General features: G+C 40.4%; 1 protein-coding gene across 1 annotated transcript in view; it reads left to right on the top strand.

Moving 5' to 3' along the window:
* LOC149453410 (uncharacterized) overlaps positions 1-13,515 on the top strand; it is a 72,829-nt gene that overhangs the window by 18,625 nt on the left and 40,689 nt on the right. The window contains exons 2-3 of the mRNA XM_089688640.1: positions 13,091-13,261; positions 13,348-13,471. Of these exons, the coding sequence (XP_089544766.1) occupies positions 13,091-13,261; positions 13,348-13,471 (295 nt within the window). The remainder of the gene's footprint in view (positions 1-13,090; positions 13,262-13,347; positions 13,472-13,515) is intronic.

Here is a 13,515-nt window from a genome sequence, read left to right as displayed (position 1 = left end):
AAGGATGGGTCGGGTGAAACCAGAAGTGTTTTATTAGGAATGGCTGTAACAAACACAGAAAACCCTTAATTACATGTGACTGGATATGTTCACTGTAATCACTGTCCTCTATACATTACTAAATATTTCCATATACATTAATAAGTATTTTCCTATACATTAATAAACATCTTTAATTGCAATACTGAATATCTAGACCTCTGCAGATATGCTATGAACCTATTCTGCATAACAATAGCGTATTACAATAGAGAAATCACGTTCCCTGTATCTTAGCGCCAAATCACATAGCTGCCATATATATTCACATTTATGCTACAAGTAATCTGATTGCATAATAGTAACAGCGACATTTACTAACCACCAGGGCATGTTAAGTCATTTTGTCCTATTTATCATGTTAAACAGCCTCCTGCTTACCTGTAACAAACACAGAAAACTCTTAATTACATGTGACTGGATATGTTCACTGTAATCACTGTCCTGTAGGAAACAAAGTGTTAGACTTTTTGTTCCTACTTCTGTGTCTTCCTATTATCACAGGAAGTAGTTCTGCCCTCTTGTGATGGTACAATAAAAATGCAATCACTAGTATCTTCTATTGACAAAGATAGATTACTGTTATATTAGGTATTAGGCTTTGGATTTAAATTTTATGGGGCTGCCTATTTTCTATACCTCTTACACAAGCAGTTAGCCCGCCCGAGGGGTGAGTACTCGCTTATCCTCTCAAGGTGCTGTCCTGAAAGACGAAAGGGGAAAAATCAAGTTACGCTTACGGTAACGTCTTTTCCGGTAGTCTTTCAGGACAGCACCAATTGCCCACCCAGTGTTGATATTTGGTTATGTGAGATCGTCTTATTACGGTCATGTTGTCTTATGTTGTGTCTCCCCAGGTGACCGGAGGTACGATTTAAGAACTGAGGGGAGTGGAGAACCTTTATTTTGGGTGGAGGTGTTTCCTCAGCTGGAGAGGAGCCGAGGTCTCTCAAGATGCTGTCCTGAAAGACTACCGGAAAAGACGTTACCGTAAGTGTAACTTGATTTTTTCTTTATATAAACATATCATGGTCACCGGTGGGCGTTAACCCTGATGAAGTCATGACGCGCGTGACGCAACTCGTCGGTATGCCATTTCCGGTCACGAGGTGACGCATGTCCGGACGCAGAGGCCATATTGGTTTCCCCAGATACCATGTAGTACACCCATAGGATGTGGTGACAGGCTGATGTGTTGGGGAATACATGTGAGTGCAATTTCATCTTATATCCATTTTAAATAAACAATATTGCACTATGGAAGGATCTTTTTGTGTCTCACTTATATGCCCTTGAGTGGAGGTGGAGCAGAATAAATACGCTGGGGAGGAGTCTCTATTTATCTTGTGGTCCCTGGATGAGGAGCATATTTATGAGGATCTGGTACAGAGGAGGTTATTAGCCTTTTGGCCCAGTGTGGGTCATTGTGTGGAGGTGAGCAGGCAATGCTGCCATTTGAGGATTTTTATTCACCAGAGTGAAGATCACCTTTTAACACAGTCTCGCTTGCATTGACTTTATATCTTGATTATTCACGGATGTTTTTTTCGCATTTGATTCACATTTATATGCTAATATACTGAGTGGTTATTAGGTTTGAAAATAAATGGTTTATGCACATGATATTTTTTATATCACTTGTATTATATTCACTCAATGTTTGTGTAGTAGTTTCACATTAAGGATATATTCCTGTTTGGGGGTCAGTTTACCACTGAGCACTAATATTTTGTCAGAGAATGTAGTGTGGATGGGGGGGGGGAGAGCTGTCAGAGACTGCAGTGTGGATGGTGGGGGGAGGAGAGCTGTCAAAAAATGGAGCAGAGTGTTTAGTGATGTGGACTCTGCTGTGAGAACAATGTGTGTTGGGGATTTAGACACTGATAATAAAGGAAGATCTCTGCCAAGGTTCGGTTATTATTGAGGATACTCAATGAAAACAATGATAAGAGCTGAAGTTTCTTTTCTAGTAAATTCATTCCCAATGATAGAATCTATATAACAGAATTTGTATATTACATCTATTTAGACTTTGTTTTACATTATTTAATTTCAGCAAAATTGTAAATATTAAAGTCCACTTAATATATATTGTTTTATTGCTTTATTACATTTTTTTTTTTTAAATCAAAGAGTTATATTCTATATGTGATAATAAAAACATTTCATATATGATGATAGTAATAGCTATGTATACAGTCAGGTCCATAAATATTGGGACATCAACACAATTCTAACATTTTTGGCTTTATACACCACCACATTGGATTTGAAATGAAACGAACAAGATGTGCTTTAACTGCAGACTGTCAGCTTTAATTTGAGGGTATTTACATCCAAATCAGGTGAACGGTGTAGGAATTGCAACAGTTTGCATATGTGCCTCCCACTTGTTAATGGACCAAAAGTAATGGGACAATTGGCTTCTCAGCTGTTCCATGGCCAGGTGTATGTTATTCCCTCATTATCCCAATTACAATGAGCTGATAAAAGGTCCAGAGTTCATTTCAAGTGTGCTATTGGCATTTGGAATCTGTTGCTGTCAACTCTCAAGATGAGATCCAAAGAGCTGTCGCTATCAGTGAAGCAAGCCATCATTAGGCTGAAAAAACAAAACAAACCCATCAGAGAGATAGCAAAAACATTAGGCGTGGCCAAAACAACAGTTTGGAACATTCTTAAAAAGAAGGAACGCACCGGTGAGCTCAGCAACACCAAAAGACCCAGAAGACCACGGAAAACAACTGTGGTGGATGACCGAAGAATTCTTTCCCTGGTGAAGAAAACACCCTTCACAACAGTTGGCCAGATCAAGAACACTCTCCAGGAGGTAGGTGTATGTGTGTCAAAGTCAACAATCAAGAGAAGACTTCACCAGAGTGAATACAGAGGGTTCACCACAAGATGTAAACCATTGGTGAGCCTCAAAAACAGGAAGGCCAGATTAGAGTTTGCCAAACAACATCTAAAAAAGCCCTCACAGTTCTGGAACAACATCCTATGGACAGATGAGACCAAGATCAACTTGTACCAGAGTGATGGGAAGAGAAGAGTATGGAGAAGGAAAGGAACTGCTCATGATCCTAAGCATACCACCTCATCAGTGAAGAATGGTGGTGTTAGTGTCATGGCGTGGGCATGTATGGCTGCCAATGGAACTGGTTCTCTTGTATTTATTGATGATGTGACTGCTGACAAAAGCAGCAGGATGAATTCTGAAGTGTTTCGGGCAATATTATCGGCTCATATTCAGCCAAATGCTTCCAAACTCATTGGACGCCGCTTCACAGTGCAGATGGACAATGACCCAAAGCATACTGCAAAAGCAACCAAAGAGTTTTTTAAGGGAAAGAAGTGGTATGTTATGCAATGGCCAAGTCAATCACCTGACCTGAATCCGATTGAGCATGCAATGCCCCAAGAACAAGCAGGAACTGAAGACAATTGCAGTAGAGGCCTGGCAGAGCATCACCTGGGATGAAACCCAGCGTCTGGTGATGTCTATGCATTCCAGACTTCAGGCTGTAATTGACTGCAAAGGATTTGCAACCAAGTATTAAAAAGTGAAAGTTTGATTTATGATTATTATTCTGTCCCATTACTTTTGGTCCCTTAACAAGTGGGAAGCACATATGCAAACAGTTGTAATTCCTACACCGTTCACCTGATTTGGATGTAAATACCCTCAAATTAAAGCTGACAGTCTGCAGTTAAAGCACATCTTGTTCGTTTCATTTCAAATCCATTGTGGTGGTGTATAGAGCCAAAAATGTTAGAATTGTTTTGATGTCCCAATATTTATGGACCTGACTGTAGAACTCCAAACGTTTCAAATAAATTAATGGCTAACACTTGACTACAGTTTTGAGTAATAAATCACTATCAAATTATTATCTTTCATTCACTTTTTTTTTATTAACCACTTGAGCTCCTGAGGATTTACCCCCCTTAATGACCAGGCCTCTTTTTGCTACTCGGCGCTGCACTAATTCAACTGATAATTGCGCAGTCATGAAACGCTGCACCTAAACAAAATTTACGTCCTTTTTTTCACACAAATAGAGCTTTCTTTCGGTGGTATTTGATCACCTGTGCGCTTTTTATTTTTCACGCTATAAACAAAAAAAGATCAAATATTTTGAAGAAAAACGATATTTTTTACTTTCAGCTATAAAAAATATATAGTAAACTCAAAGTTAGTTATAAATTTAAAATGCATTCTGCTCCATGTTTTTGGTAAAAAAAATCCCAATAAGTGTATATTGATTGCTTTGTGTGAAAGTTATAGCGTCTACAAACTATGGTATAGATACTGCAATTTACGACATTTGCTATACAGCAATGCGCTAGTTTAACGGACAATTGCGCGGTCATGCAATATGGTACATAAATGAAATTTATGTCCTTTTTTAACACAAATAGAGCATTCTTTTGGTGGTATTTGATCACCTGTGCACTTTTTATTTTTGGCGCTATAACCAGAAAAAGTTTTGAAGAAAAAAACATTTTTTTGAAAAAAACAATATTTTCTCATTTTGGTCATAAAAAATATCTAAAAAAACTAAAATTTCGTCATAAATTTAGGCCAAAATGTATTCTGCTACATGTTTTTGGTTAAAAAAATCCCAATAAGTGTATATTGATTGCTTTTTGTGAAAATTATAGCGTCTACAAACTATGGCATAGATAATGGAATTTACATAGCTTTTACTTTCTGACTGCCCATCACATTTCTTGAGGTGCTAAAATACCAGGATAGTACAAACACCCTCAAATGACCCCTTTTCAGAAATTAGACACCCTAAGCTATCTGCTGAGAGGCATATTGAGTCCATGGAAGATTTATTTTTTTCCACAAGTTTCTGGAAAATGATAAAAACTTTTTTTTTACACGAAGTTGTCATTTAAATGATTTATTTCTCGCACAAGACATGGGTATATGTGGAATTACACCCCAAAATACATTCTGCTACTTCTACTGAGTATGGGGATACCACATGTGTGAGACTTTTTGGGAGCCTAGCCACATACAGGAGCCTGAAATCCAATGACCACTTTGAAAGCCTGAAGGTGCGTAACTTCCTCATTACACTTCCTCACTACCTATCACAGATTCGAAGGCCCTGACCTGCCAGGATAGCCACAAACCCACCCCAAATTACCCCTTTCTGGAAAGTAGACACCCCAAGGAATTTAAAAAGAGGCATGGTGAGTATTTTGCAGATCTCATTTTTTCTCACAAGGTTTTGAAATATAAAAAAATAGAAAAAATATGTTTTTTTGTTGTTTTTCTTCATTTTCCAAAAACTTGTGGCAACAAATGAGATCTGCAAAATACTTACCGTGCTTTTTATCAAATTCCTTGGGGCATCTACTTTCCAAAAAGGGGTAATTTTTTTTTTGGGGGGGTTAGGTGCTATCCTGGCATTTTAGGGCCTCCGAAACTGTGATAGGTAGTCTGGAAGTGTAATGAGGAAATAAAGCCCTTTAAAAGCCTGAAGGTGCTTATTGGATTTTGGGGTCCTGTACTTGGCTAGACTGCCAAAAAGTCTCTCATATGTGGTACCCCCATACTCGGGAGAAGTAGCAGAATGTATTTTGGGAAGTAATTCCACATATAACCATGGCATGTGTGAGCGGTAAATCATTTAAGTGACAATTTTGTGTAAAAAAAAAATATATATATTTATTTTTGTCATTTTCCAAAAACTTGTGGTAAAAAAATAAATTCTTCTATTGATTCAACATTCCTCTCAGCAAATTGTTTGGGGTGACTACTTTCCGAAAAGGGGTCATTTTGGGGGGTGGGGGCCTTTTATGCCCTGCATTAGAAGTTTATGTCACACATCATTCACTCTTATAACCACCTGAAGACCAAGCCTTTTTGTTCACATGAAAAAAATCTGTATTTTTTGCTAGGAAATTAATTTAAACCCCCAAACATTATATATTTTTTTTAAAGCAGACACCCTAGTGAATAAAATGGTGGGTACTACAATTTTTTATGGCACATAGTACTCGCGCAGCAATTTTTCAAAAGCTATTTTTTTTTAAAAAAATACACTTTTTTTTACTTTTAATGCACAAAAACACAATATATTGGCCAATTGTTTGGTAAAAAATAGTGGTATGCCGAGTAAATAGATCCCAAACATGACATGCTTTAAAACTGTGCATGCCCCGTGCAATGGAGACAAACTGCAAACATTTTTAATATCCATAGGCAGCGCTTTAAAAGTCTTTAAAAGCCACCATTTTAGATTTACAGAGGAGGTCTAGTGTTAGAATTACTGCCCTTGATCTGACGTTCACAGCAATACCTCACATGCATGGTGCAACCGCTGTTTACATAACGGCACAGGGTCAAGGCTTGTGCACACAGGTGTGCGCACATGGGAGGGGCAATTTTTTTTTTTTTAGTTATTTTGATTTTTTTTTTTATTATTTTTACATTGTACCTTTCATTTTTTCTTTTTATTTTATCACTTTTAATGCTATAACAGGGAATGCAAAAAAACCCCTATAACTTCAATGGGCATTGTCATATTCTTTTTTGAGAAATCTGGGGTCTATCATACTCTAGATATCTCCTCTGCCCTTACATTATCTAATCAAACCAAAATCGGTGTGATCAGATGCTTTCCCAAATTACAAATGGCGCTGTTTATATCCTGCGAAACTGAAGTGATGAAATGCTTGTATCTTCTGAATTCTTAGACTATAGAGATGATTGGCACCATTCTGGTCTCCAAACAGCTCTATGGTCAGCTGGCAGAAACACCGGCTGCATTCTCAGGTTCCCCTGATGGCACGGGACTGCCCGAGAAGGCCGTGGAAGGCAGCGGGGGAGGGGGGACATCATCTCCCACTGCTTGTAAAAGCAATCTTGCAGCTAATTAGCCACTAGGATTGCTTTTACATGAAAGCCGATCACCAGCTGAAAAAAACGATACCAGGATGATGCCTGCAGCTGTAGGTATCATCCTGGTATAACCATTCAAATCCAGTGATGTACCAGTACATTGCTGGTCCTTGTTGGTTATATATGCTATGTTCTTATTTTTTATGTATGCAGCCAGTGGACTGAATGAAAAAATGAGAAGAAATCTCTGCCAGAAAAAGTGTGTGGTATGCCAACCATTAGAATATACTGCCCTGCATCCACCCACTTCTAATGGTGGGCACACATTAGGTCACGCTTTGCCACAAGTGCCAGTTCCAAGATTGAATAAATGTCTAAATAGTGGCACGCTTGAATAAAAATTGTCCACGTATAAGTGGTACCCCATATGGAGAAATGATGACACCAAGTCCCAAACTATCTTGCCACTGCTCCCTATATAGTCTCGGCATCCGGGCGGGCTCCACGTGACTATCTTTTCCCTCGTAAATCCGAAACTTATAAGTATAGCCTGTTGTCCTCTCACAGGTCTTCTACATCTTGACCCCATATCTGGCACGCTTGCAGGGGAGAAATTGTTTGAATGCAAGGCGGCCAGAAAAATTAATAAGGGACTCATCAACGCAGATGTTTTGCTGGGGAGTATAGACATCTGCAAATTTTAGGTTAAGGTGATTTGCGAGGGGCTGAATTTTGTGGAGCCGGTCAAATTCAGGGTTACCCCGAGGATGACAGAGTGTATTGTCGCTGAAATGCATAAAACACATTATACTCTCATATCTATGCCTGGCCATGGCAGCAGAGAACATGGCATATGATGAATTGGGTCTGCAGACCAATACAACCACAATTCATTTATTTTAGTAATGCCCATGTTGAGGGTTAGGCCCCAAAAAAATGTAAATTTGAAAACCGTAATGAGTTTACATGCAAATGGTCTGGCAAGGTTTGAATTTGGGTTGGCGGCAATAAATTGTTGTGCATATAAACTGCTTTGATCCACAATCAACGCATACAGATATTCCGTGAAAAACAGCTCCAAAAATCAAGGAGGTATGTGAAAGACCAGGATGTACTCGACCGCTAGTACTCGCCAGTTCACCAAAAGGTAGAGCGGCACTAGTACTGGCACTCTGCTGCATATGAGAGTCATCAAAATTTACCGACAAGTGCTAACAGAGATCAGGCCTGATTCTGCGAACACTGCGGTTTTGTGTGCAATGTATCAAGTGACAGTGACCTACTGACACTGCACTTGCTGGGGGAGAAGGGGGGGGTAAGCGTAGGGGCTAAACGCAAGTGCTGGCAGGTGCCGGGGCTGATCCCGCTAACGCTGCGTTTTTGGGGACGCTATACTAATGTGAACGCTAGTATAGTGCTGATCTGATCAAAGATATTGACCCGTTCAGACACTATACTAGCAATGGAGGCTTATTGTACATGAGCGTGCTCCTGGCAATCAAGGGGTTAAATGTGATGACTGGTGTACTGTCGGGCAATCTGACGCTATCTGGGAGGGGTGTGAAAGCCACGGGAGCGTGAATCACGTATATGTATATATATATATATATATATATATATATGTGTGTGTGTGTGTGTGATTTTGCGTACCCATGCCGCCCTGTAGCAGTATTTCTGCTGTAGGGTGGTCAGGAAGCGGTTACAGAAGAGGTTTGTGTTACGGTGCTGCGTTACTTTAACTGAGAATTGCGCGGTCATGCAACACTGCACCCAAATTAAATTTACATCCTTTTTTTCCCCACAAATTGAGCTTTCTTTTGGTGGTTGTTAAATCTAAATTATGATTCGGCACTTATATTGATGGCAAGCTTGCAAAATATTTGGTTTTTATGATTAGTCATAATTAATATTATATGTGTGAATGGTCTTTGACAAATGGTAGTATTTACTATTCTTCAATTATAGCTGAGACCAAAAGATATACAAGTTAAGCTGAGATAGTATATACCAGTTGAAAGCTGAGTATACTATATTTAGGCATAAAGTATCTGGTAGTTATGTCAAGGCTATTAGGAGGACTCATTATCTATGTATTTTAATAGTATCTGTGTGTATTTAGTATACGTTTCTAACATTGATACATATATAGTTTAGTGATTATACATTGATATGTTCTTAAGCTATATTATTCTTTAAATATAGCTGAGGGTTACGTCATTAGCTTATAATATTATTTACATCAGCATACATATGTTCCTGTCCATCAAACATCATATGTATAGTATCCCCTCCCTTATATGAAATGGCTTTGCTAAGCAGTAATAATTTCCATAGAAGGTATTAAGATCACTAACTATGACGTACATTTGCCTCATAAAAGACCATCAGATAACGGACAAGAGAGACACTCACGCTCACACACTTACACGCTACATAACTCTTGCATACACACGTCTGAAAAGCTGCAACAGGTGCATACTGCTGCTAGATCATCATATCCGTCTACTTCCGGCTGCTTCTTCAACAAAGTCATTGAGTTGGACAAGGACATGAGAATCACACATGGCAAGGACAGCCATGACAGATAATGGTGACTTTGTTTTAAACATTTGCTTGTTATTTTTACAGTAGTTTTATCTACATGGAACTGTTCATAATACGCTTTACATTGTTATTTGACACCATTGTGTGATAGAATAAAATCACACTTCATTTTTTATTTCAATGGCTCTTTCATTCATAATCGCCTCAAGACACTAGAAGAAGTATTACATGCGTCTAAAAATCCAACAGTGGTATTTGATCTCCTGTGCGGTTTTAATTTTTTGCGCTATAAAAAAAAAAAAGGCTGACAATTTTGAGAAAAAAAAAACAGTATTTTGGACTTTTTGCTATAAAACATGTCCAGTAAAAAAAAATTAAAAAATCAAATTTTGTCACAAATTTTATCCAAAATGCATTCTGCGACATGTCTCTGCTAAAAAAATCCCAATACGTGTAAATTAATTGGTTTACATGAAAGTTATAGCATTTCCAAATGGCGGGAAAGATACTGGGATTTTAAATTTTTTTTATACTAATAATGGCGGTGATCAGCGACATATGGCGGCGATCAGTGACTTTTATGGCGGCGATCAGCGACTTATGGCAGGACTGCAGCGGACATTTTGACACTGGGGGGGAACTGACTTGGGGTCACTGACATCCCCAGTGACACTAATACAGTGATCAGTGAAAAAAAACCCCCACTGACACTGTACTAATGGCACTGGGGAGGAAGGGGTTAACATTTTTAGTGTTAACTGTGTGAGGGGAGTGTTTTACTAGGGGGTGGGGGTGTGTGCTGGACTGGGACAGGCTGATCGAGAGAGACAGGCAACTGACAGAGAGCAGGGCTGTGTATAAACAATGCAGCCCTGCTCTCTGTCAGCGATCACCGCTAATTGCGGGGAAACGGCCGGTAACGACCGGCCGTGACCCGGCGGCGGAGACCCGCTGCTGACACCCGCGGGACAGGTAGGGCAGGCACGCGCCTCGCGCGTTCCCCCTACCTGTTTTGCAAAACCATGTTTTAAAACGTGGTTTTGCCCAGCCGTGCCTCCCTACAACCGTTTTTATGCAGTGGCTGGGGCTGAAGAAGTTAATTAGACGACGTTACCTATGATATTGGATGAGATACAATAAAAATACACCACAAGGCAACTAGTAAAATATAGAAACAATGCAGACTGCAGTATCTGAAAGCCCACAAGGTGGTGATCTTGCTTATAGTGTGTGGAATACTCAGACAGGAAGTGATGTATGATATAAAAAGGAAGTTCTGGGTGAGAGGAGACATTGCTGGATCTGGCAGCAGAGGAGGTAATAAGAACTTATTTTACATTTACACCCAGTAACCCCCCCCGTCATGTCCGTCCTCTTCATCTATCATCACCGTGACGTCCACCAACTGTCCATCCAGAACCTCTGGTTTATAGACCGGATACGTCCTAAATAAAGGACCATTTATCCAACTGTCCATCCAGAGCCTCTGGTTTACAGACCGGATACATCCTAAATATAGAACCATTTATCCAACCGTCCATCCAGAGCCTCTGGTTTATAGACCAGATACGTCCTAAATATAGAACCATTTATCCAACCGTCCATCCAGAGCCTCTGGTTTATAGACCAGATACGTCCTAAATATAGAACCATTTATCCAACCGTCCATCCAGAGCCTCTGGTTTATAGACCGGATACGTCCTAAATATAGAACCATTTATCCAACCGTCCATCCAGAGCCTCTGGTTTATAGACCGGATACGTCCTAAATATAGAACCATTTATCCAACCGTCCATCCAGAGCCTCTGGTTTATAGACTGATACATCCTAAATATAGAACCATTTATCCAACCGTCCATCCAGAGCTTCTGGTTTACAGACCGGATACGTCCTATATATAGAACCATTTATCCAACCGTCCATCCGGAGCCTCTGGTTTATAGACCGGATACGTCCTAAATATAGAGCCATTTATCCAACCGTCCATCCAGAGCCTCTGGTTTATAGACCGGATACGTCCTAAATATAGAACCATTTATCCAACCGTCCATCCAGAGCCTCTGGTTTATAGACCGGATACATCCTAAATATAGAGCCATTTATCCAACCGTCCATCCAGAGCCTCTGGTTCATAGACCGGATATGTCCTTAATATAGTACTGAGCTCAGGGAACGATCTCATCTTTCTGTAATATAGAGGAGGAATCTCACCACTCTGAAGGACAAGAGGGTGTAATGGGCAGAAAGTTCCTTCCGGAAACAAGCACCAGCAACAAGTGTTCTGGGCAATATGTCCTCTCTCTACCAGCCACTGGGGTTTTACTGTTCCCGCAGATGTCCAGAACGGAACGGTGTGATGTGCTTTTTGTTTTTTTTTCTCTTTTCCAACTTTATTGAAATGTCAAAATGATCATACATTAATTTCTGTGCAGCATTGCGTAGAAATGGACAGTCACATGGAGCTTTGTTTCTTTGCCAAAAAACGTGTTTCGCGCACATTTTTCTGCACGGAGCCCAGGGGCTCTGTTGCAGTGTGAACAGGGTACATAGAAAACAATTGTAAATGGTGTTTCTTTAATGCAGGATAAAAATGGGGTTCTATCACAAGTGATGGCAGGGTGAAGGGACTGTCAGGGACTAGTTAGTGCAGACCCTTCCGCTGAACTGGATTTGCAAGCCACGTTGACTAGGGACCCAGCTGGTGGACTTAGGTAAGTATAACTTGCTTCACTAGGTAAGGAAAACGAAAAACCTTTCAGGATGGGGGGGATGAAAGGGATGGGAATGGAGTACTATTTTTTCCACCACACCTGTAACAAGTGCTCTCCTGTGTTGAAACTTATTACTCCAAAATAAAACTTGCATCTCTACAATACAACCCTTTGAAGCAGCGTGAGTTGTCTTGAACCTCGTCTTCATTTCTTGTCTGAAAAAATTCCAATCATCATGAATCCCCTCTCCTCCTGACTTGTAATTGCCCACCCCTCACAGCTATTAGCTCTCTCTGCACCAATTGTTTGGTTTCCAAATATTATATGAAAGAACATGTTCCTGGCATCCCTTTAGTTGTGTATGTTCCAGATTGCACGTAGCAGTGAATTCCTGCCTTTGCTGCCACATTGTAATAACAGTACAAAAAATGGCCGCTGCCCCAGTCTATAACTGGCCTTCACAGCAAGGAGCACATGGAATGGCGACGCATTCCAACAACAACATAGAGAAATTCCCAGCTCAGCTTGCCAACCAGCCTGCAAACAAACCGAACTAACCTGTCTGACAGTATGCGTTAAAAACAGGAGTTTAGTCAGCACACATTTGCAAATATCTGCGTAAGCTACAGAGCCTCATCACAGCACCCCGATTTTCTTAACTCTTCAAATTTTAAGAGCCCCCCCCATAGTAGAAGCACATGTATTTAATGGATAGACCAAGGGCAGGTGGACATGAGGGAGTCCACCTTTACTTAAAGGTACAGGAGCGCACTGGACACCCAGCATGTAGTACAATGGCAGCTAAGGTGTCCTGTGCACCCCCTCAACCAACAATTCAACAGTACAAAAACTGAGAGGAGAGGAGGATTCTGGAAAGATCACATGACATTGAGAGTTCCATCAGAATGATCATTGCTTCTTCCCTTTACACAGGACTATAAAGTAGTGAAGAAAATATCTGGTGAGCCATTACCACTTAGCAACCATCTTCATAGGACATCACCCATCACAGTGCCTCCACCTCACTGCCTGACAACAGAGGAAACCAGTGCCAAGAAGATTCTAGAAGTCACCCAGAAGATCATTGATCTGCTGACAGGAGAGGTGAGCGATGCCGGGAATTCTGGGACATTCTCCAGTAACAGACAAGGGATGTGTCTGGATGGTGACTGTATCATTGTGTGTGTCAGGTTCCTATAAGGTGTCAGGATGTCACGGTCTATTTCTCCATGGAGGAGTGGGAGTATTTAGAAGGACACAAGGACCTCTACAAGGACGTCATGATGGAGGATCAGCCGCCCCTCACATCACTGGGTAAGAGGAGACTTTATTGTAAAGGAGAGAGCAGTACAGAGGGT

The sequence above is a fragment of the Staurois parvus genome, unplaced genomic scaffold (assembly GCF_062004578.1).
Source record: "Staurois parvus isolate SC_StPar_1 unplaced genomic scaffold, SC_StPar_1.0 ptg000449l, whole genome shotgun sequence".
NCBI classification, from domain to species: domain Eukaryota; kingdom Metazoa; phylum Chordata; class Amphibia; order Anura; family Ranidae; genus Staurois; species Staurois parvus.
This window is presented reverse-complemented; position numbering and strand designations above follow the sequence as displayed.